At 34.8% G+C, this 25423-nt stretch overlaps 1 protein-coding gene across 1 annotated transcript in view; it reads left to right on the top strand.

Moving 5' to 3' along the window:
• The window catches only part of LOC129244248 (hemicentin-1), a 216812-nt gene extending 192305 nt beyond the window's left edge, over positions 1-24507 (top strand). The window contains exons 19-20 of the mRNA XM_054881864.1: positions 10456-10827; positions 23928-24507. Of these exons, the coding sequence (XP_054737839.1) occupies positions 10456-10827; positions 23928-24035 (480 nt within the window). The 3' untranslated portion in view covers positions 24036-24507. The remainder of the gene's footprint in view (positions 1-10455; positions 10828-23927) is intronic.
• Positions 24508-25423: the final 916 nt, after the last annotated feature.

Here is a 25423-nt window from a genome sequence, read left to right as displayed (position 1 = left end):
GAAGAAGAGGGAAATATATGCATGCATGTGTGTGTGTGTGTGTAGCCGCGTTTTACTTTGCGAACGGAAGGCAGCAGCAACAAGTGCAAAAAACACATAAATACACAAAAAGTGTGGATTGAAAGTCATCGCATAAACAACAATAACCGCACCAGCAACAAAACACTAAAAACTACAGCGCGTTATTCGAGTTTACACTTGTGTTCTGTTTTGTGTTTTTCTTTTTGTTTTTTTTTTTTTTTTGCTTGCAATTACAAGTTTTCTCTTTCCCCCTTTTATATTATTTTTTTCGACTTTTGCTCGCATCCAATTGCAACGGCCACAGCTGCCTGCACTCGAACCATATTCTAGGTCCCTGCTTGCCTGCAGCTGTGAATGGCAAATTCTATGCTCTCTGCTTAGCTGCTTCATTGTTTGCCTGTTTGCCTCTTGTTGTGGTCCGATTGCGGCCAACACGAAGCGCCATAGTGAAGAAAGAGTTGCCCGTTGTTCCGTAAAAGGCTCCACACGCCTCAGTTTCTTGTTACACCTTGCGTGCCTTTCATTTGTTTCTACTCGCTGCATTGTGTGCACTGCTCGTTTATTGTTTTTGTTGTTGTTGTTGCTGTAATATAAGTACATAATACTGCAGCTCAGCAAGTTAGATTGCAATTGGAGTTGTCCTGCCATGTCCAAAGCTTTGTGCTCTACTTGCCAGCTATCCACCAACATGCAGGGCTGCCTCCCCCCGTTCCCATATGCGTCCATGTGTAGGTGTGCATGCCCATTTGTTCTTGGTTTGTGTGCTTTCAAAAACTGCTGCCATTATGATTTCATTTTTATTGCTGTTGTTTTTCTGTACACCATTTTTATTACACTAGAAAGGCAATACAATTCCAAAATCCGAGTTTTATTGTTCAACGAGCATATTAATATATATATCGTACACACACACACACAAATGAGTGTGTGCCCACATAAATTTCGCCCATCTACTCAAATACATACGCATCCATACATACACACACACACATACAAATACATATTAAGCTCACTATGCATTACCTTACCCTTGCCGCAGTGCAGCTTACGCCATACGCTCCATGCTCCCTAGACTCTTGCACACCTTTTATAATAACTATTACGCTCCCTCTACTCGCTACCAGTTGTAGTTTGTTTTATTTTCTGTTTTTTTGTTTTTTTTTTTTAGTTCTATCTGGTGTCTAAAATTTTCCAGTTGTCCTCCTTTTAATATCGTAATAATGCACTTCACACATAATATTCTTGTGGTTGCCACTTTTATTGTTATTGTTGTCGGTGTAGTAGATTTTCGTACCTCATGATGTGGGTATTTTTACAAAGATTTATAAACAATTTTCTTTCACCTCAAAATTGTGGGAAAATCACACGTTGCACAAACAAACGATTAGCGGTATTTTTGAAACCACTTGAGCTTTTATTGTTTTTATGATTTCTCTCGCTTGGTCGGATGGGAATTGAGTAGTGAATAAAGTTGGGAAGACTGTTAGAATTGTTATATTTAAATTGGTGCAGAAGTTTATTTTCAGTCTATTTGGAAACATGAAAATTTATTAATTAAGCAGGTGGATCTGCTTGTGCTCACATAATTAAGCCACTTTATATTATTCTTCATCATTGGGGCATTAACCGCTTAAGCGATTTTGGCCGGTTCATTTCTTCCTCGTGCACTTGGCGTCAGTTGGATACGCCAAGTAAACCAAGCGCTTCTCCACCTGGTCTTTCCAACGCAGAGGAGGCCTTTCTCTTCCTCTCCTGCCACCAGCTGGTACCTCATCGAATACTTTCAGAGCCGCAGCGTTTGTATCTATTCGGACGGCATGACCCAGCGAATAAAGGAACCCCTTTATCTTACCCGCAATATTTTTCATGCTAATTTTTTTAGTGAATTTTGATACAAAAATTTTAAATCTATACATATAATAATATAAAATAAATTTTATAATAAAAACCTGATATATCAAAATTCCAAATGTTGCTCGTAATTTACAAAAATTTAACAACTTGAAAAAACATCCAAACTACTAACTTTTTTCAGAATTTTGACGAACTATTATTTTTTTTTCGATTCTGCTGTGTTTTTTCTCAAGTCGAATCGGTGATTTTTAATAATCACTTGTCTCTCTATGACTAGCATCAATCTTTTGAGGAAGAGAGTTTCCATTATTTTAGAGGCGATGGGCGGCAAAGTGCACGGGCGATGCGATTCAATTTTGCAAGCACTTTTTCCTAAACTGGTGGATTCCTAAACTTCCCTTGGGTAACTTTCCATTGGCGAAGAAAAAAACTTGTAACCGCGTATTTGCTTAAGCTCGAGTTTTTTGATCGCTTCTTTATTTATTTATTTTTTATTTTATTTTATAAAGGTTTACATAACTATAAAATAATTATACAAACTGAAAATAGTGCAGTGCTAGCATCGGAGGCTTTCGGCTTTAATTTCAGTTTTTTAAAGAAAACTCATTCCATTTTTTTATTTTACTTCTGTTACAAATTTTAATAAGCTGAGTGATAAATATTCACTTATTTCTCTGTATATTTGCTAAACATGTATTTTAATAAATTAGTTTTTATAAATCATCTTAATAAATTGTAATACAAATTATGCGAATGTTAGTTCCGAAAGCTGTGATATGCAAATGAGAAACTGTAATCTTAATTACAAGCACAAAATTGCTTGTGAGATTGTACACATACAGACAAATTTTCGCACGTACCTACATGTGTGTACACTTGCAGAGTATTAAATAAATTTATATATATGTGTATATATAATGAATATGTGCATATGTATGTGTGTCTATTTTAAATGCAGTTAACAAGTAAAACATCGCATGATTACTTGTCCGAATTTCGCACCAACATTTCATGTTCATCCAATTAGCATAAATGAAATTACTTTCAGAAGGCATTGTTTCGGAAAACACGCACATGTGGATATACAAGCATACGCATGAGCATAAAGGGTGTGTCAATATTCACGTGATTTTCTATTGATTCATTGAGAGCTGAGTTTGTGGTGGTGAGTGGGATACATAGAATATCGGGTAAATGACTTTGACGGCTTAAACGCAATCTTTTGACCGAATGCTAATACATGATTTAGGTTTTAGAAGTAAGGTCCGATTTTTTTCCCGGCGAAAACACAAATATTTTTAGATTCTTGTAAGTCCCAAAGCGAATTTGTTTTACGACATATTTAGTAATACAAATATTGACAAAATCAAAATTTTTCCAAAGCCACAAAGTTCCGGCAACAGATTTTAATAGAGCGGACAAAAACACTAGATGTGTGTCGGCGATATGAAAATCTACGTCTGAATTTTTCTTGGGAGAATTCACAGTTTTCATCCTTTCGTATCAAGAATGATAGAAAAAAGATTGGGCCCATCAGAGAGTACGAGACGTCACGTTTTTCCAAATTGTGCAGTATTGCCAACCATTTGCTCTTCGCAATATATTTAGTGCTTTTTTATACCGAAAATGCGAAAATTTTGAAATTTCGTGTTTGTTTCTTTTTTTTATTTAAAGCTACCGAAACTTTAATTTAAAAAAAAAACTGTATTATTATACAAAAGAAGGTTAAAAAAGGCCACTCTGAGAAGATTTTAGTGCTAATGAAAATTAGTTGGTTCTTATAAAATTTGCTATTTTGAAAGTGTGAATTTAATTTTTTGCTCCTTTTAAGGTTATGCAAGAATATTAAATGCCCCCTTCTCAACTCTTCTTAAGATCTAAAACTTTTTACACATTTTAAAAGGCGTTTGAATTTACTGAATGCGGATTAAAACCATAGAGGTGTAATCGTTTCTTCCGGCCATCAATCCTCAGTGGGACATAGGGCATCAAGAGGTGTATTCATTGTAAAAATAAGCAACAAAATACCAGAAAATACTAAAGAAACTGTACTGACATTTTTACAAAAAAAGTACCTTATCTAGTTACATAACCTCAAATATAGCAAAAAAGTCGTTCCCTTAACAAAAGAGTCTCGCTAAACAAAAAAATCCCATAAATTAAATTGTACATAAGCATAACACATTTATTTAAAAAAAAATGCACATTTTAAAGACAATTTGCCACGCATACAAAGTTCTTTAAGTGATTCAATAAAAATTTGTTGGGTTATTTTCTTTGAATGGGCATTTTAGTGCGTTTTTATATCCAAAGTTAGGCAACACTGCAGTAGCGAGCAAGAGATTTGACTGCCGACAGCAGAAGAACACCAACAACACCTGCAATCGTGGGCAATGCCACCAGATGTTAAAAAAAGTAAAGCTAAATAAAACTGAGTGAATTATTTAAATAATTTTTACAAAAATTATATTTTACTAAATTATAAACATTACATTTTAATTACAACAGGCTAAAATGTCATGAAGAGAGAACTAAAACTCCGAGACTAAATAACAAAACAAAAAGCTAAATCACGTTACGAAAATGGTAATCTGGCCATACTGGAGCTAAAATCACGTAACTCATTGTCAAATTCGCTGAGAGCAAAGTAACGGGACCACCATAGGCGCCATGTCATTATTCTTTCCATCATGCTTTCATATATTCTTACGATAAATCGACATAGAAAACTATGGGATCTTTACATTTTAGACTTATGTAGTATGTGCAGATATTTTTTTCTGAGAAGTTTTTTCATGGCAAAAATACACTCGGAGGTTTACCATTACCTGTCGAGGAGCGGCCGCTATTAGACAAAACTTTGTCTTCATTTTGGTATTTCACCGAGATTCGAACCTACGTTCTCTCTGAATTTCGAATGGTAGTCACGCACCAACCATTCGGCTACGGCGACCGCCAAATTATAGGTACGGTAAATATGAGTCAAAAATGCAGGACAATTTTGTAACTCATAAATAGATGGGTACAAATTCATGAAATCGCTCAGAAAAAACAAACGGCTGCTTTTTTAGAGAACTCATTATTGTGGGCAAAAAGTAAGGTGAATTTGGTTGTAAAATGAAAAATCTTTATTCTTGTAAATCAATTTTATCCCCATCAAAATAATCCTCTCTCGATGAAATACACTTATGCCAACGATTTTTCCAATCCCCGAAACATGCCAAGTAGTCCATTTCCGGTATAGCCATCAGCACCTTCTTCGATTCAGCTTTTATCTCCTCAATCGACTCGAAACGCGTTCCCCGGAGTGGTCTCTTGAGTTTTGGGAATAGCCAGAAGTCACACGGAGCCAAATCCGGTGAATACGGTGGTTGCCGAACAATATGCGTGGAATTTTTGGCGAAATGGTCACGAAGAATGATTGCAGTGTAAGACGGTGCATTATCGTGATACAAAAACCAAGAGTTGTTGGCCCATAATTCTGGTCTTTTTAGACGAATTGCTTCACGTAAACGACGCATAACGCTCAAATAATATTCCTTATTAACAGTTTGGCCAGGTGGAAGGAATTCATATTGCACCACACCACGAAAATCGAAAAAAACTGTCATCATGACTTTTATTTTTGAACGACTTTGACGTGCTCTTTTCGGTCTGGCCTCGCCTTTAGCACGATATTCGCTTGATTGGTCGATTGTTTCAGGGTCGTAAGCATAAATCCAAGTCTCATCTCCCGTAATGATGCATTTGAGCTTGTCGTAATAGTCCGAAAGCATTGTTTCACACACATCAACGCGACGACTTTTTTCCAAGAAATTGAGAGTTTTCGGTACCGTACCAAACGAGATTTGACTTTTTGTAGGCCCAAATGGTCTTTCAAAATGGTTTTCACAGATCCTTCTGATATTCCGATCATATCAGTAAGGTCTTTAACAGTCAACCGACGATTTTTGAGCACTAACTCCTTCACTTTATTGACGTGTTGGTCATCTGTTGACGTCGATGGTCGTCCGGAGCGCTCCAAATCATCAACACGTTCTCGACCCTCTTTGAAGTCTTTGCACAACTTATAAACATTTTTCTGCGAAATGGTCGAACCACCAAATGCCTTCTGCAACATGCTAAACGTTTCCGAGGCCGAAATTTCATTCCGCAAACAAAATTTGATGGTACTTCTCTGCTCAATCAAATCAGACATTGTAAAAATCGAAAAAAGCACTCTTGGTCGGTTGGTAAACACAAGCGTAAATATAGAGTATTACTGATAATGTAAAGAGTATTAGAGTATTAGAGTATTACTGATAATGTCACATGAAAGTTGACCCAGATGTTATTGACAGTGCTGCCAACTCATAAGAAAAATAACTAGAGCGAAATTTTAATCCCGCGAAGTTTGACAAATAAATTCACCCTACTTTTTGTCCACTGTAGTACATACTTGCCCACAGTAGTACATACTCATGATTTCCGTAATTTTTCCAGTACTTACTTGCAAAAAAATATATATTAATCCATTTTTGAGCACTCAGTTTTTGTATAGCTTTTAGTTCGAGTTTAAATATCGCGATAACTAATCGTCCTAATTTATGATATGAAAAGTATTACGACGTAAAATTTTTAAGCTATTAAGGGGGGACTCTACTGTAAAACTTAAAAAAAATCGATTTTTTACTTTTTGTTGAAACATACTCAGAAACAACTCCAGAATGTTCCATGAAAATCTTAAAAAGAAATCTTGAATAGTTTTCAAGTTATAAAAGTTTTAGCAAAGCAGGTATAAACTGAGCGCTCGAGAGGTTTACGGTCATATGCGTGTTTTTCTCGAAACCACGTTTTCAAAATTGCCCACATCACAGCTCCGTGAAAAATTAACATATCAAGCTCAAACTTTGATAGTATATTTTTAACAATATTTACTAGTTTTTAAAGCTATGGTGGGGAAAAATTTATTATTTATAACCCCTTTTTTAATAACAAAATGACAACAAAAAAATGTCGATTTTTTAAAAAACTTCAAAAATTTTACAAAAAAATTTTTTTTTTGCAAGTAATAGGCTTAACAACTAAAAATAATGATATATAATAAAAAAAATTTGGGTTTTTTGATTTCAGATTTTTTTTAAATGCGCGACAGTGTGGGCAGATTTCAAAAGGCGTTTCGGGGGAGCGGCTGTACAGCTGCCATTTTGAAATGAAAATAAATTTAAAAATTTTTTTTGTACACTCAAGACCTGTGTTTATGTAACCCTAAACTTTTTTTTACTAATTAAATTAATACAAGTATGAAAACAAAATCCATGAAAATTTGATTTTTACAGTAGAATCCCCCCTTAAAAAGTGGTTGTAGCCTTTAAGCAGCTCGTTTTTGAGGTATCCAGTTATAAGTGACACAAGTGTTTTAAAGATTAGTTCATGCGAATGCAGAAGATAATTTCTAGAGAAAGAAGAACGTGATTTTCATTAATTTTTTTGATTGGGCTATAAAACTCTTAATATTTGATTCAAGTCATAAACTTTTGGCGACTACATCGGGTAGTATCGCGCTTTTTGCTGCAGCTTGTTTAGTTTTGTCGATCCAAAGCATGATTATTATTATTTTTTTTTTCTTGGAAAGAGAAAATAACTTTTATTACCTCCAAAAATAGTAAATGTAGAAAAATCTTTAAATTAGGTTGCTTTTTAGCTCCCTAAAGTAAGTTAACACCTTAAGGTTTAACATAGCTTATTGGTCTAGAACCCTTTTTGTTGTCTGCTGGATCTATTCTTTAAAGAAATTTTTGTTTTCAAATAGTTCGCGATTGCCCGAGAAATTGCAGAAATAGAATTCCTGTATTATTATTTAAAAAAGGTAAAAGAAGGCAGATTGTTTCAACCACAATAATTTCAGCTCACAACATACATATACACATGTACGTTCATAAAAATATGAATCTTGTGTACATTTATTAATTAATTTAGTAGGTACTCATAATTATTCGGCCTATACGGAAAAAAGTTTTGGGCGAAATTTGGAATTTAAAATTTTGTGACCGAATATGGCCGAAGCCAAAGTCTAGGCTGAAGTTCGGTCATTCTTTAATTATTAAACGGTGTACAGAATTCTAAAGTCGGCGCCTTCCCTAAACCGCTTCTTTATTTTTCGGGTTTTTGATAAATGGTTGACGTCATCATTTGAAAAAAAAAACTAACAAAAGGAAGAGAAATTATATGTTTCTAAACATTCAATGAATGTCCCGGTAATATTATGATTTCAAGATTCGTAATTTTTAAATTAAATAAATTAAGAATGAAGTGTCGCGATTTTACTTGTGAAAGCGCGAATTATAAAATGCTGTTATGGTACTTTTTTAGCTGACATTGAATTCGAAAAGCGCAAACTTGTATTCATTCTTGCAAAAATTATAATTCAGGAATGCATAAACAACTTTGTCCAGCTACCTTTTCTTATTGGAATAACATTGACAGGTAGTTAAGAAAACGGGTCTTAGATGCCAAAGTTATTTCTCGGTTTCTCGGAAAACAGATCATTGGCGCTAAATGCATGAATTGCTAGGAAAACCCAAAGCATCAATAATAGAAATTCCTGAATCAGAAGAAAAATTACAAAAAACCTGAGTTTTATATCAAGCTGCGTGCACGTGTCACCGTGCCACCGTAATGTTGTAATATTGTGCATTTATGAATGAATTTAATATAAGGCAGATGAAAGAAAATTTTAAAAACACATTAAACTAAAATTATAAAACGAACTATGAAATTTACAATGTTAAATTAAAATATTCAGAAAATTTTGTTTATTCTCCGTTCGTAGTTTCAAAGATAAATCCAAAAAATGTGCACCAAGGAATATTTGTACTTCTGCATAAGCAAAAGCATACTAAGCGCACACATCCCTTCAATTCTATGTATGTATGTATGTGTGTGTACACAAAGCATAAGACACATGAGGCAACCCACCGACTTGCAGCTCAATTTGTGTAATACATATGCTTGTATGTGTGTATATACCTACACATGTGCGAGTGCATATATTCATTTAATTTCTTTAAGCTCTGTCGTGGAAAGACAAACACTTCAACTTGATTTATAAATTAATTAACTGCAGTAGGTAAATATTTGCATTTGTTTTAACACAGGAGGTTATCTGAAAAGAAGCAGTGAAAATTAGGCCAAAGTTTGATATTTTGAAAACAACTAAAAACAGAAAAGAAAGACAGTTGCTTTTTTAAGTGTTAATAGTTGAGAAAGGCGAACGCAATTAGTGCAGATAGGTTTTCCAAGAAGATAACAAAGACGAAAAGTATACTTCAAATTACTGAATTTGAATTTTTCAACAAAACTTAACCGTTAGGTTTTATAGAATTTGAAGGTAAAATACTTCTTTTAGGAATGGGAACCATGGTATGGCGGCCGCCGTAGCCGAATGGGTTGGTGCGTGACTACCATTCGCAATTCACAGAGAGAACGTCGGTTCGAATCTCGGTGAAACACCAAAATTAAGAAAAAAAAAATATTTTTCTAATAGCGGTCGGCCCTCGGCAGGCAATGGCAAACCTCCGAGTGTATTTCTGCCATAAAAAAGCTCCTCATAAAAATATCTGCCGTTCGGAGTCGGCTTAAAACTGTAGGTCCCTCCATTTGTGGAACAACATCATGGCGCACGCCACAAATAGGAGGAGGAGCTCGGCCAAACACCCAAAATGGGGTGTACGCGCCAATTATATATATATACATATAACCATGGTTGGATTTTTATATTGAGGAAACTACAATACACAAGGGGGCGCAAAAATAATCACCACCTTGTGCAATTTTTGCAGATGGGGGCGCACGTCAATCATATTGGCACATGTACACTAAAGGGCTACAGTATTCAAACATATAAGTGAAGTACGTAATAGTCAAAATAAAGTTTTTCGTCACGCAACAATTTTTTTTTATTTAGTAGAAAATTATTCAAAAACAAAATGAATGATTAATTTTGCGCCACTTTGTATATACATAGGTTAGCTGAAAAGCATTGGAAGAGATTGTATAAAAATCAAAATTGATAAGCCGTTTTTTGTTTGTTTTATTATAAGTATTATTATTGTAAAATAAAAGCTTTGTGACCACATTTCGTATATAAAAGTTATAAAAATGTATGTTTCTGCTTTTTGGGTATAGAAAAAATTTATGTTACGAAAAAGAATATTTGTTTGGTCATCTTAATGTCTACATATGTGTATTTGTATATGCGCTTGTATTCACTTGCAATAAATTTTACATTTTTATTAACAATTCACAGCATACTTACTTACATACATAAATATGTATATACATATGTGCTAACTACAGCTGCGAAAGCGATCTTCCTCCAAATAACTCATCAGCTCATCAGCACAAAGCCAAACTCAGCCACATATGTTGTTGCCGCACCGACGCACTCAACGCATTTTTTACTAATTTACTAAACAAACATTTAACTAAACCAAAAAACTACTTCTACTAATCACACATTTTCATACATTTGTAAAAAATTTTCACAAACTCTCAAAAATTCCTTTCCTCTTCTGTCACTTTATTTATTGCATCGCATAGATCGATTTGGCACACCATCCCATGTATTCGACGAGTCCTATGTTCGGCGGTCAAACTACCATCACTGGCGTCACCATGTCACATCCCTCGCAGCTGGCCACATTTACCCCGCCGCCACCGATATTTGCGCACAAAGTGATTAGCGCCGCGCAGTCGCAGTCACTGCCACCCAACGTAGCAGTGCCCGTGAGCAGCAACGGGCTGCTGCAGACGATGGGACCTGGAGGCGGATTGGTGTGTATGGGTATGCCGCCCCATTCGGCTGCGGCGGCAGCGTCAATGTTGTGTGCGGCGCAGCAACAACTTCAGCAGCAGCAGCCATCACCACCAACGGGTGTCAATGGTGTTTCAGTGAGTGGATATGGAGATGTGGTAAGTGTGTAGAAGTTTAGTGATTTTTAAAAGTAGATAACGGAGTTGTGCTCAGCCAGAGCAGGAAATTGCGAACGTTATATTCAGAACACTCTATTTTCTTCTCTCTCGCCGCGCTATTTGCATTTTGGTCTGAGTAGGTAATCTTAGCTTGCGACGATTGGTGACTTTAATTTACAGAATTAGTTGTAAAACTGTACCGTTAGCATACAACTACATCCAATTTAATTTTCATAATTCCTATTTTCCTAATTGTACTGTCTTAAGTATCCCACTTGACTTGATGTCTGTAAATTCTACTCGACTTTAATTTAATTTACTCATTTAATAATCTAAACATGCAGTATTTCTCGCCGACTATGAAATACAGATTAATACTAAACAATTCAATATAAAATAAATTCAACTTATAATTTACTTTTTTCATTTTAATGAAGAAAACATAGCATTTTTTATAGTTTACAGAGATGGAATATTCAGAATACTTATCATAGAATCTAGTTAACCCATTTTCGGCAGCTGGTCGATTTTTCGACCACCAACTTCGGACTCCAATATCTCAGAAACTAAATGTAAATTTATTGATCAGTTTTCACAAGTTTTAAATTTGGAGTTTAGTTAATTTCCAGAGCATAATTTTTTAAGAAAAAAAGGTTCAGGGCAGATTTTTGTAAAAGAATGAAATTATCACTATTTTTACGTGTTTTTTGTGCAGATGAAAAAATAATGAAAAACAAAAAAACTATTGTAATAATTCTTACTAATTTATTGTGAAGAGAAAAGATGAAATTAAGAGAATCAAAAAAGTAACATATCGATATTGCAATAATTTTTACTGTTTCATAGACGTAAACTTTAGTGGTCGAGAAATCGACCGCTGGCCAGGAACTGTCATGTAGGATAGAACAAAATCTAGCAATATTTTTTTCTTATTGAAAGAGATGGAAGTGATTATCTTTGTGGTATAGGAAAGGTACTACCCCTTCAGGGAAAATCACTACTAGTGAACCAAAATTCTAGTTCAGCACTAGTACCTTACCTCCAAAATCGAACCTGTCCTATATTGGATGGTACGGGACTATTAGAAAATGCCTACAAATCGAACTAGTTCTCATTCGTCTAATATCGAACTAGGGCAGAACTATCCTAAAAGGGATGCAGCGGTGGAATGTTGGCATTCCGCTAAGATTTTTAGTTCTAGAGTTTTTCGCTTGAGTAAATCGGGTTTTGCCCGTCCCATATGGCGAAAACCCAGAGATTTTCAATACACAAGGACCGCAATAAATGTGGAAGCAATCAAATTGGAAGAAATGTTTTCTGAAATTGGTAAGCAATCAATCCTTTTTGTATACGTATATATAATTGCACCATTTTGTAGGCTCAAAATCTCCCTATGATCTCTTTACATTGTTTTTTGATCACAAATATTACCACTTTCACAAATTAGTATGCAAACCAACACAATGCTCCAATTAACATCACGCGAATCGAAATACGTAGGTTTATTGGAATATTGTACCTATCGGGGTACCATACTTTGCCACACATTGACCACTACTGGTCTGTTCGACCGGACATGGGAATTCCAATTGTGAAGCAGGCTATGAGTCGTAATTGGTTTAAAAAAATTAAGCAGTTTTTCCATCTCGCTGACAGCACGAATTTAAACGCAGCAGACCGTATTGCGAAAGTTCGTCCTATTACTGACGCTCTAAACAAAAAGTTTATGTAGTTTGGAGTCTTTATCCATAATCTCTCTATAGACGAACAGATGATTCCATACTTTGGACGCCACTCCTGCAAAATGTTTATCAAGGGAAAGCCAATCCGGTTTGGGTTGAAAACATGGTGCTTGTGATCTGAAAGTGGGTACTTATTTTCTAGTTCATTGTACGGGGGAGCAGCAACCCCTCACGATAAAACTATTGGTCTAGGCGCACAAACAGTCTTAGACTTGCTTGCCAATGTATCTGACCCCGAGTGCCACATCATTTTCTTTGATAATTTTTTTCTCTTCATACCATCTAATGTGCCCTCTGAACGAACGTCGATTTTTTGCAACTGGTACTATTCGCGAAAATAGAATGGGCGATTCTCCTTAGAGAAATTTAAAAAAAGAAATACGAGGAACATTTGACCAACTACTTGATCATCAGCAAGAAATATTTACTGTTCGGTGGAATGATAATGCTGTAGTCAATGTTATAACTAATAACTCCACAGTCAATCCAATTATTAGCACTAAAAGATATTGTTCGGAAGAAAAAACAAACTATCACTATCCCGCAGCCAAAAGCTATTCAAGAGTATAATCATGGCATGGGTGGTGTGGATCTCCATGATAATGCGGTGGCAAAGTATAGAATAAAGTCACAACAGAATTATTGAATTACGACAAGGACGAGGACGAGTATGAAAACGAACATGGAGATGAAGGTCCATCGAACCTTCCTCGGATCAATGAAAGGCATGAGAAGCATTGAAATCAAATTTTCGCGGTGTAAATTTTGCAAGAAACATACTATTTTTACTTGCAAAAAGTGCAATATTCATTTACATATGTACTATATGTTTTGATGATTATCATTAAAATTTGTAAGCTGACTTTTCTATCAATAAAACAACAAAAAAATACTTGTATTTGAAATAAAATGAAATAAATTGACTTCGTGTGCTAAATTTTTTTCATAAATGTTGTATTTTTTTTTTAATATATTTGACGGTTTTTGGCCAGTGGTCGATTTTTCGACCAGTCCATATCTAAAACACCGATGGTCAGAATTTTTTTTTTTTTTTTAATTTTTCTTGATTATGGTCCTATAAGCACTGACTAAAAAGGAAATGGAAAAATTATGTCGAATTCTTGTAGCGGCCGAAGATGGGTTAAATAATTCATTTGGTAACATTTTGGAGTTGTACTTTGTGGAAGTAAAATATAGGCCAACAGGATTTGAACGCAAATAAAATTATCTCAAAGTTCTGGAAATCGGCGTTAATGCTCAGCATAATTATTAACCCTAGAGAACGAAACATATTTTATGTACGTTGTAACGAATGATCGTCGAATCGACGACGTATTTTTTAATTGACTACAGGTATAGTTAAAACCAAACATACTCTGTTAATAAATGATTTTAATTATTTTGACATCCGATTAATCTATTATATATAAACAACAAATTCAATTTTTATCATAGGAAAATGATTTATTAATTTTTGTACTAACTCATTAACACTCACACTTTATTGGGCTTTGGTTTATATGAAAGTAATGTCAATTCCTGGTCGTAGCAGAAAATCGAAGTTTGGCATTTACGTCCTTTCATGTTCAGCAGCTCTTTGGGTATTTCTTTTTTATTCTTACGCAATGAGAGATTCTTTGGATACGTTGCGATTTGTCATCAAATCTTAAACGTGTTTGAAGAAACAAAAAACTATCAAAGAGCTCTCTAGCGGCGAGATGATTATCTTTTCTTGCAGCTGAGAGGACTAATATTCCAAGCAGAGCTTTTATTTCCTTTGCGTTTGTTATTCTATTTGTGGCTGTAGTAGGTTTAGAATTATTGTGTCTTAAATTTATTTCGGCATTTGTCCATTGTACAATTTCGTTTAATATTTCCTCACTTATAAACATTTCAAAACATTTAAGGGGATCAACGATATTTTTGCAGTTGGTCCACGAGCTTTGTGCACTATGTTACATGCTGTATCATGAGATTTAAGCTTAACGGTTGACCATTTGTGGAGGTTTTTCCACGTAATATATTTTTCGAAAATGTTATGATGTGTGAATTCGGTCTTAATCCCAAGTTTTGTGAACTAGTTGCTTCTTCAGTTTTATTTGATATTTCAATATCACTGCCTGAGTTTCTAGAAACAAACGGGGAAACATTGTCTTCATCTGATTCAGAAGAAGTTTTTGAAAAGCTGTCGTCACTTAACACCACGTCGCTTTCGTCTGCATCGCTTTCAATTACATTCTCATTATCAGAATAATTACAAAGTGGACAAAGTAAATAATTCCGCAATATAGAAATACAAATAAGCAATGACATTAATCCAGACATAAAAGTCACGCTAGTATGACGATTTCGACGATTCGACGAGTACAAAACAAAAAGAAGTAATGTTCTAGCAACGCGGTTTAAAAAACACGACTGCTTGCAACAAGAGTCAATGACCTATTAACACCATGCAAAATTTGAGAGTGTTAGACACACACATTTAAAAGCAATTTTGTAAAAAAAAACGATGCTCGTCGAATCGTCGATCATTCGTACTCCAGGGTTAAAGAGCATTTATTAACAGGTTATATGCAGTCATGGGAACGAAAGCAGCGATTGTTCCAGAATTTCTCCTTTAAGGAATTTGAAAACACATTGCTGTAACTTTAACATTACATAACATTTAACAGTTTTAATGTTAGTGGACTCGATTAACATCGTTTTAAATTGTATATTTCGTATAACAGTTACACTCCCACTTTGCCAATCGCTTTCGAATTTAGTGTAATCTCAATTGCCGATGTTATTATATAGTGACAGTGGCGGATCCACGGGGGGGGGGTTTTCGGGTCCGGACCCCCCCCATTGGAATCATGCTCTAAAATTTTATGTTTCAATTCTGTATGAGTCAAGTTAAAAAAAACAATATTTTTTTATATGCGTTAGCAGTTTATTAGATTTTTCTTCCAGTTTTAATTTATTTTATAATAAAAACAATTATAATACGACGGACGCAATTCAAAATTTTTAATAATTACACAGGCCTGCGTAATTTCATTTTTGTCCAATTTCTAAAACGGCTACGAGTGTCTCTTGAAGTTTTTTTTGTGCTGAAAACGAATTTGATCTTGAAAATGCTCCAGCACGTCAGGACTTTTGGCAATTTGTGGTTAAATAGTCAAGAAATGCCGATTTTGGACATCTTTATGAATTTTTTTTGAGTAAGCTATGTCGTTTTTGAACGAGGGTGGAATTTCGTTTTGTATTGACGTATTTTTTTCGGCTGATTGTTTTACAGATTGTTCTACAGATTGTTCTAAAGTTTGTTCTACTGTATTTTCCTCAAGGTTCGACTTCTCTGTGTTTTCAATCTAAAACAATAAGTAAGAAATCCAGAATTTGTAGTTTATTTTTACTTTCATTCATATTGTAAATTATATTGTGAATTTTGAAACTAAAAATGATATTTCGTAGAGGTAAAGAACGTAAAAAGCCAACTACGTAGAGTGATACATTTCCTTAATCAAGCTCTGCATCTTGAGTTATAATAAAAATATGCACGAGTTAAAAAGATTTGGAGTGAAAACACTTGTATACACAGAATGATTGTTTACAGTAAAATATCTTGTACAAAAAACGTTAACTTTTTACTTACAGTGGGTGCTCAAATTATTAGAATCATACTGTAGAGGAACAAATTGCCGAGTTTAATGACGTGTAGTTTGCAAAAATGTTAGGAAATGCTACTTTTTTGTATAATGTGAAACATTGTAGCAATCATTGCTTTGTCGAAATTACCGTTCGATATATTTGGCTTTTTGTGAGCAGCTTTTTGGAAGAGGAAAAAATTCAGGTTCTTAATTGGCCAGGAAACTCACCAGACCTCCACCAAACCTTTAAGAGTCAACAAAGACAGAAATATCGAAAGATAATATTACAAATAAAGAACAACTGAGCGAAAGACTGCAAAATATTTGGAAAAATGACGACCAAATAAAAACAAACTGCTTAAAATGCGTTGAAAGCATACCCAAAAGGATTCCGGTTTTAATTGCTGCACGAGGTGCTCACGCAAAATATTGATTTTTTTATTTTTTTTTTTGATATTTTTTTAATAAAAGACTGGTTTGAATATTGTTTTTGTCGTATTATAGAAATTTAATAAACAACATATTAAAAATAGATTATTCTTTGATTATTATCAGTTAAATGGCTGAAACTTGAATTTTTCATAGTGATTCTATTAATTTGAGCACCAACTGTACACTGACTGTTCTTGGATACAAATTTTTAACTTTACCTGTTTTTCCTTCTTTTTTATTTTTGGTTCTGATTCTGGATCATGGCGCTCGAAATAAGAAAATAATGTTCTCTTCATGTTAGGAGGCGTATTAACAATCACATTAACTACTTGTCAACAAATGCTCGACACAATGTATTCTGCTCGTTGAAAGAAACAAAAGAATAGAAGCACGTTCATGCATGTTTAAAGATAGCCTAGTTATTCACCAATCGTGTCCCACGATGTATAAAAACCGCCAATTCTTCTTGTAATTTTGAATCAAAGTCCTTTACTATTTTTAGAATTTTTTTTACAAGATATCTAGAGCTAATAGTTTTTTCATCGGCTAGTCACGACATGCAGCGCGAATAATGCCATATTTTATTCACGAAATCGATTTTTAATAAAAACACCCTTCTAAAATACCCCGGACCCCCCCCCTTTATGAAATCCTGGATCCGCCACTGTATAGTGAGCAATCTTGCCATTGCAGAAAGTGCTGTTTTTTAGTAGTGATGCAGCTCATGTTAGTCGATTCGGCTAATGTTTAGCGTTCACGTAACATTCAACCTTCTTTTTAGCAGCATTTTATTCTCGAGTTAAAGTGTGCTCTCCGTGCTTTTGGTATTTCAGAATGAAAAATGAGTTTCAGAAAAGCAATAAAAAGCATAATATTGAAGCCTGAAGCAATTGCTCTTAAAACGAATCAAGTGTTATTTTTTAAACATTTTACGTTTGAGTTAGTTTTATGTTTATGTTTTTCTCATATTTCAACTTTCTGTTTAGTTAAGTGTGTAGAAATTTTCACTTGTAAAAAGTGTATAACGGTATCGCGGTCTCGGTGGTCTAGAGCTCGTTAATTTAGGCATCTTCAGCAATTTTTGTTAACAATAAAAAAAAAGAAAAACGACATTTTACATTTAATTTTAATAATTTAAAAAATTGTGCTGAAGTTGACACTTCCGAAAAATTGGACCTGGACGGTGTTGTCCATTTTGACTCTTCTATTTATCTGAAACATAAGCATAAAAAAAATTATTAATCAGTATGACTGTAACTATGTTCCATAATAAAGAAAAAAATAAAAAGCAAAAATGGAAAAAAATGGCGTGGTTTTGAGTCCGACAGTATATTCTTAAAAGCCTATACTTTCGAAATATAAAAAAACCGATTTTTTGAAAATTCTAGACCACCGGGACCCTTTAAGTCACAATTTTTCAATTATTTCTCTTTAAATCGACATGGAGTAATTTTTCAAATTTTTTCGTAAATTTTGTCCTTAAATCCTTAGATTCTTATTGTGAAAAAAATACACTTTCTGATATCTTGTAATTTTTGGAAAATTAAAGTGGCGCTAAAAAGCAACACGAAACTAATAAATTCAGTCCAGTTCAGTTACTGAGATCAAGAATTTGTTTATGAACTTTTACTTTGCAGGATATTCTTCGAAACATGAGCGCTAACTTAGAGTGTGCAGTGTTGAAACAATTCTGGCTGTAGGTTTTGCTGAATGTCAGAGATCCTCTGTAGACTTGTTTGGCTTTTGAAGGTTTTCTCTTTTGCTTTCTTTGCAGAAATTTTCCATACCTTCCTGAAACTTTTGTTAATTGAACTTTCCTTCTTTCTCGCTTCTTAGCTAATCCAGTGCCTTAGCAAAGCCTATTGCCGTACATAAACAACTGAAAATTATTTTGCACGCCGTATGAATTTTTTTCACTATTTTTTATTTATTATTTATTTAATTTTTATTTTTTATTTAAAAGATCAAGTATTGACTGTCGACTTTTTTTTTGCATAAGGAAACGTAAAAGTAAGTTTTTTGTATCGAGTCAGATATAAAATCCAAGAAAAAGTGCCTTGAAGACAGGAAACCTTTTAAGAGGAGAATATTCATAAAAGGTAGTTTAGACTTTTACAAACTTGCTTGTCTTTTGTTAAATAAAAATGAATATATTATATTACGGGAAAGTGTAAGAGGATTTATCAGGACCGAATGACCCATTCTACGGCTAAGAAACCAACAATTTGAGTGCATTATTATAAAGGGCTTTCCCATGTTTTTCATACAATCGGTACAGTTAAGTTTTGCATATAACACCATTAAAGTAACCTCTACTCCTTCTATTGCAGAAATGAACTCGATGAACTCAGAGCGAGTACTTTTTCCCTAATTTGGTTAGTACGTCATGAATAGCGCGTTGAGAATTGGCTTCTAAATCAAAAAAAAAAAACAGTTGGGTTTACCATTACAAAGACCAATGCCTTCGAATAACTCCACAATAAGTAGCCCAATAGTCTTATACGTTTTGCATCACAATTTCTTGGAGGTCACTTAATTTTTTAAAATAATCAATTTGCCAAATTCTTTCTGCAATATTTCCATTATTTCACTTGCTGTATGGCGCTTAGTTCCAGCTTCTTGAAAGCAGTTGATGTCAATAACATCTCCTCCCAATTTTGTCCATCCCAATTGGTTATCAGCGATCTACAAGTATTCCTCTCATCCATTGAGAGAAACAGTCCCAGCTTCATTCTGGAAGAAGTAGGGACCGATAATTTCATGTGACCAAAAACTACACTAAACAGTCAGTTTAGGTGTTGCAATCGGAGAGAAACTATTTCGATGATGGAATTACTTAATGACGGCCGTGTAAAGATTACTGAATACGAAAAACAAATGACAAATTATGACGCATTAGATACGCCCGCAGTGTCTCGGAGAAATCACTTCACGCTTCATGCAAAACCTCTTACCAACATATACAAAGTGGCGCAAAATTAATCGCCTTATCGGAAGACGTTATAAATTTTGCAAATGGGGTCGTACATCAATCATATTTGACTTTGAATCACTAGACAGCTGCAGTATACAGACACGCTCAGGAGCGCGTCAAAATAAAAATTTTCTTCACACAAAATATTTTTTTTTATTTAGTAAAAAAGTTATTTTGAAACAAAATTTAATGATTAATTTTGCGCCACCTTGCAGTAGCAAGGAAACTTCAACACATTTACTTAGCTATTGATATTCGTCTCGTACCGCGAGATTGGTTGAGTTTGAGTCCCTACAAAAGTGAATAAAAATAAGTTTCTACAAACAAGCATGGAATACCTTTATTAATTTATAAATACACATACATACATACATACATATTAGGCAAGAGAAATGTGAACAAAAAGCCCTTTGAAACAATTTGTAAATCTCATTCCCAAAGTGCTGCACAATTTCATTTAGCAATGTCAACAAGCTACGCCCCAAAAATATCAGCAACTGAAATAACAACCAAATGCTAAAGTAAAAAGTAACAATGCCACAACAACAACAATCAAACTCCTAACAAATGCTAGCGAAAGTGGAAGCAGAAATGACTTAAAGCGAAAAAATGCGAATCGAAAATTTGCAGTGGCCAGTGGGCACTCACGCCGAAAAGTTTACAACGGCACCGCACCGCAGAAACTGAAATGAACAAAAATAAAAGCGCTAAAATAAAGTAAAACAAAAATTGCAGTTTTAAAAAATTAACAACAACAAGAGCAATAAAATAAGTAGCATAAACATGTTTTGAATAAAAAAACGTAAACAAAACGAAATATAAGGAGCAAAAAAATTAAAAAAAAAAAAAATAAATAAAATTTTTGTTACTTTTCAGAATAAATGAGGCGAGCATTATACGAGTGGACGAGCACTTTTTCAGCGCACTGCAAAGTTTGTGTGGCTGCAAGAGAAAGCGTGAAAAAGAGACTATGCACAACGTTGCATAGAGGGTGAGTGGCTGGAGAGGAGAGTGCTTAGCAGTTTGCGTGGTTGCACTTTCATGATTGCCATGTCCTTTTTCATATTTCGCCTGGAAGGATATTAAGAACTTTCGAATGCAGTCGTTGGTAAAATTGTGTGTACGGTGAAATGGTCACATTAAGTTGTACCAGTTTTTGTTTTTTTTTACTTTTGCATAAAAACGAAAGAAAAGTAAACACAAACTAATAATAATGACGGAGCGCATCACAGCGGTGTGGGTGTTGGTGTTGGTGTAGTAAGGGAGCTGTATACTTTTCAAATTACAACCATTACTAGTAGTTACTCTGTAAATACCATTGTTAGCACTTTTTGCAATCAAATCATCAGTGCTGCTACCGCTCGGCAGGGAGGGGAACGGTGGGGTGTGCGTGTCAATGTAAGCGCAGAGTGCAGAGAAAGAGGGGGAAGGGATAGAGAATGGAAATGACAAAAGAGCGCATTTGCTTTTCCTAAATTTTTACAGTTATTTACCACTACAAATGGTTATAGTGCAAAAACAGTTGTCCCACTGTTTGCTGACCAGCGGTACTCAAAAAGAGGTAATGGAAATCACGTTTTTTACCAATTATTAGGTTGGAATGAAAAGCAATGCATAAATTGTCTCTTCTTCTTTTTTTACTGCTTAGATAGCGGCAAATAATTATTATAAAAAACGAATGCACATCCGCTAGTATTCTGATGTTTTCCAAAGCGAATTGTATTTAAACTTTTGACAAGTTTTTTTGCACTACAATACATTTTTAAAACCAGTCACGCAAGTTTTGTGGATTTCTATTAATTAATTTTATTCACTACGTTAAGTAAATAAAGCCCTGGAACTAATTGACAATTTTGACAATTTTTTTTTTTTCTCAATTAATTTTAATATATATTCTTTTTAAATCATGCTCATTATCCTACAAAAAACATGCAAATCCAAGTCTCAAACTTTGTGCAAATTTAAAAAAAAATTCTAACTCTTCAATAAGAATCTTTTAAAAAATTTCGAGTATGTAACATGAAGAGAGCATATTCCTACTTTAGCGTTTATGGATCAATAAAATGTGAACAAAAGCGCCGGCTAAAGGGATATGCGGAATATGACTTAGAAGTTATACGACTTAAATGACTCAGAAACAGGAATTTTGAATGAAAAATTACAACCAGATTCGAAAATTCATTTACAGCGTTTAAAGGCGATTACTTAATTAAATGTGGTGGAGCGAATAACTGCCTAGACTTAGAACGACTTCTTTAAATCAGCCAATTTATCTATCTCCTTAAAACTGCCGAATGCTGCTAGTGGTTTTCGTACAAAACTCTATGCGATCCTGTAGGCATGCAGAATGCATTGGGAACGTGGGAGCGAAGGAGATATAACATTTTTTCCGATAGTCAAGCGGCCATCAAGGCTCTGACGACGTCATGGTGTTGATCCATTGGTCTGGTCCTCTTAGCAGAAAAATCAAATCTCTTGGGTGTGCAGGTAACATTTATTTGATCTGTGTTCCAGGACATAGGAACATATAGGGTGGGCCATGTAAAATTTGCTTTTTAAATCGGCTATAAAAAAAAATTTATCAATATTTTTTCAAACTTTTTTTTTATTTTGAAGATTTAACATTGTCATTTCTGAATAACAAATAATATCGTTCAAATGACTGCCACGACTGGCTTTACAGTAGGCCATTCGATCAATCCAATTTTTAAGCACATTTTCGATTGTTTGGGCTCCAATTTCATGAATGGCAACTTCGATTTCGTGTTTTAAAGCATCAATCGTATCCTGATCGTTCGCGTAGCATTTGTTCTTAACGGCTCACCACAAAAATAGTCCAACAGGCTTAAATCACAGCTCCGAGGCGGCCAATTGATATCGGAATTCAAAAACGATAGCCAAAAGTTCGAGTGTAATTTTGGCAGTGTGACAAGTTGCTCCGTCCTGTTGAAACCAAATGTCGTCCATGTCATTCTCTTCAATTTTTGGAAACAAAAACTCGTTGAGCATGTCATGGTAACGCTCGAGATTTACTGTAACCGCGGAAGAAGAAGAAGACTCACCACTTTGGAAATAGGTTTTCAATATTTCCCAATTTTGTTCAAGCGTATAGCGTCCCATTTCGTAAATGTCAAACCTTTAAGTAAATTATGAACACATTTGACATGACATTTGTGTTACCATTCTCAAAAAAATAGGTGGTTTAAAAAGCAAACGCTATATGGCCCACCCTGTAGAAGAAAATGAAATTGCTGATGAACTAGCCAAGAAGTTGTCGATTGAATTGTTCTCACAGATCTCCTACCCGGTCATCAGCATACCCCTGACATTTGTTAAAGGGGAACTACACAGCATATTTCTCAGGAAAGCACAGATGGAACGGAGTTCCATTTCTGCGTGTGCTATTTCGAAAGCCCTTTGGTCCCAGTTCAATAGGCGAAAGGCTCAGAAAGTCCTAGGGACTCCATGCCACTCAGGTTCCAAACTCGTAGCTGTGTTTACCGGTCATTAGACGATAGACACAAATGCAAAAAAGCTAAGTTTGCCATTTAATTCCCATTGCAGAGGCTGTGGGGACTTTTCGGAGAAGGAGGTTATTGAGCACTTTCTCTGTGAATGTCTGGGTTGAGCAGCTAGACGATTAAGGTCACTGGGCCGCCCAACCTCGGTACTATTAGTCTTCTGAGTTACGTTAGCAGCTCTGCCTGGCTGTAGATATCTGCCTGTTGGAGGTCTCAAAATGGCGTTTTATTGCTATTTAGGTAGTGCCAGACTGGTACTCCAGTCATTGCACCTACCAACCTAGAAAAAAATATCCGAAAGCATTTCGTAAAGTTTTAGTAAAGAAAATTTTTATCACACCAAGCCACGACGTTATTGAGATCTGGATCAAGCATACACGAGTCGAAATTTTGAAAATTAAAAAAAATCAGGCCATCAATCACTGAGCACTGCCATATATGAGTTAAAACGTGTATTGAAAATATTCTACGAAAGCCGGCATCATTATTTAAATGGTTCAAAATATAACAACCAATTCCACTAAGGAGAGACTTTTTCATTATTGTAGTTAATTACAGAAAGGACGTTTTTTTCTAAAACAGACTACAGATAGAACTTCTGTGTGAAAGGTGAAAAGACGCTTCACCTTGGGTGGAAAGAAATTTTTTTCAAACACTCTCTTCATCATACATCTGGAATCAAATTAGTGAATTAATGGGGACCATTAATAAATTTACGGCACATACCAACATTTTTTTTTTCACTTCCAAACTAAACCTGATTTAATAGACAATTTTTATTTCGTCTCTTTTTCTACAGAACTCCAGTCCGGGCATGCTGAAAACCGTGCCAGAGGAAGTGCATCATCATATTAATGGCGAGGATGTGCTTATCACTAAGGATCGAAACCACGCAACTCGTTTCTGACGGTAAATTACAATTATAGAGACGCTTGAGATGGCGCAGTAAAACCGAAAAAAAACAAAAAAATACCAAAGTAAACTATGCAGAAAATGATCAAAAATGTTAACAAGCGAGAGGCGCAGAATAGTGAAATGTTAAGCTATGGGTATGAACAAAACACAAAACACAAAAAACGAAATAAGATAAAACTAAAACTAATAAACGATGTGGAAAGAATGAAACGAGTATACAGACTATAATGAAATGTGATGAAAATCTAAATAAACATTCAAAACCAAACGAATTACATTGATTAGAAGAGATTAAGGTTATGCAAATTAGGTATGTTGGATGTGCACATACACACGCGTACAGAACAACACTAAAATTCATGGCATACAAATACGCACTAGCGGATCTATAGGAGGGATAAAAATATGGATAGGTATCCTTCGAGATGATGTGAGTTGTACAAAAATTTAATACGTATTGACAATTGCAGGGTGACAGCTATAACATTTCTTTCTAAAATTTGAAAAATTTCAATGAATATTTGAAAAATTTGAATGAATATTTGAAAATTTGTATTCAGTTTCTGAAACGAAGAAAGTAATATTATTATCTAATAAATTACGATTCCGAAAACCTTCTTATTTCATTAGTAAATTTATGTATCATTAGTCATTTTTTTTGTTTTTGTAATTTTAGTATTTAATTTGCCCTGTGCAAGCTTTAAATTTTGGGATGACATAACCTATAACCTCAATTAGATATATTTTTTTAATAACACTTTTCTGATATTTGACTAGGTGTGAGGACTTGATATATTAGCACTCTTCCTTCTACATATAATATGTAAAGGGTCCGCCACATAACTTTACGGAATTAAAAATGCTATAAAAAAGAAACTACTCAATATTTTTCCAAACTGTTTTTTTTTATTTTGAAGTACAATCCTTCCGGTTAATGATGAAATACAACTTCATTCATATGGCTGCCTCGGCTAGCCATGCACCATCCCATACGATCGGTCCAATTTTTCAACACATTTTCGATTGTATGCGGCTGTATTTCAGCTATGACATCGCGTATGGTGGTCTTCAGTGCATCAATTGTTGCTGGTTTGTTGGCATAACACTGGTCTTTGACGGCACCCCAAAGATAATAATCCAACGGCGTCAAATCGCAGCTCCGAGGCGGCAAACGATATCAGAATTTCGGCTGATAATGCGATCTTCGAAGACAGTGCTCAAAAGATTGATCGTAGCATTCGCTGTGTGGCAAGTAGCGCCATCTTGTTGGAGCCAAATGCCATCAATATCCTCCTCTTCAATTTCTCATAACGAAAATTCGTTCAACGCGGCCCGGTAACGCTCTCCATTGACGGTTACGGCCACTCCTCGATCATTTTC

Source organism: Anastrepha obliqua, chromosome 4, assembly GCF_027943255.1.
Source record: "Anastrepha obliqua isolate idAnaObli1 chromosome 4, idAnaObli1_1.0, whole genome shotgun sequence".
In the NCBI taxonomy this organism is placed as follows: Eukaryota; Metazoa; Arthropoda; class Insecta; order Diptera; family Tephritidae; genus Anastrepha; species Anastrepha obliqua.
This window is presented reverse-complemented; position numbering and strand designations above follow the sequence as displayed.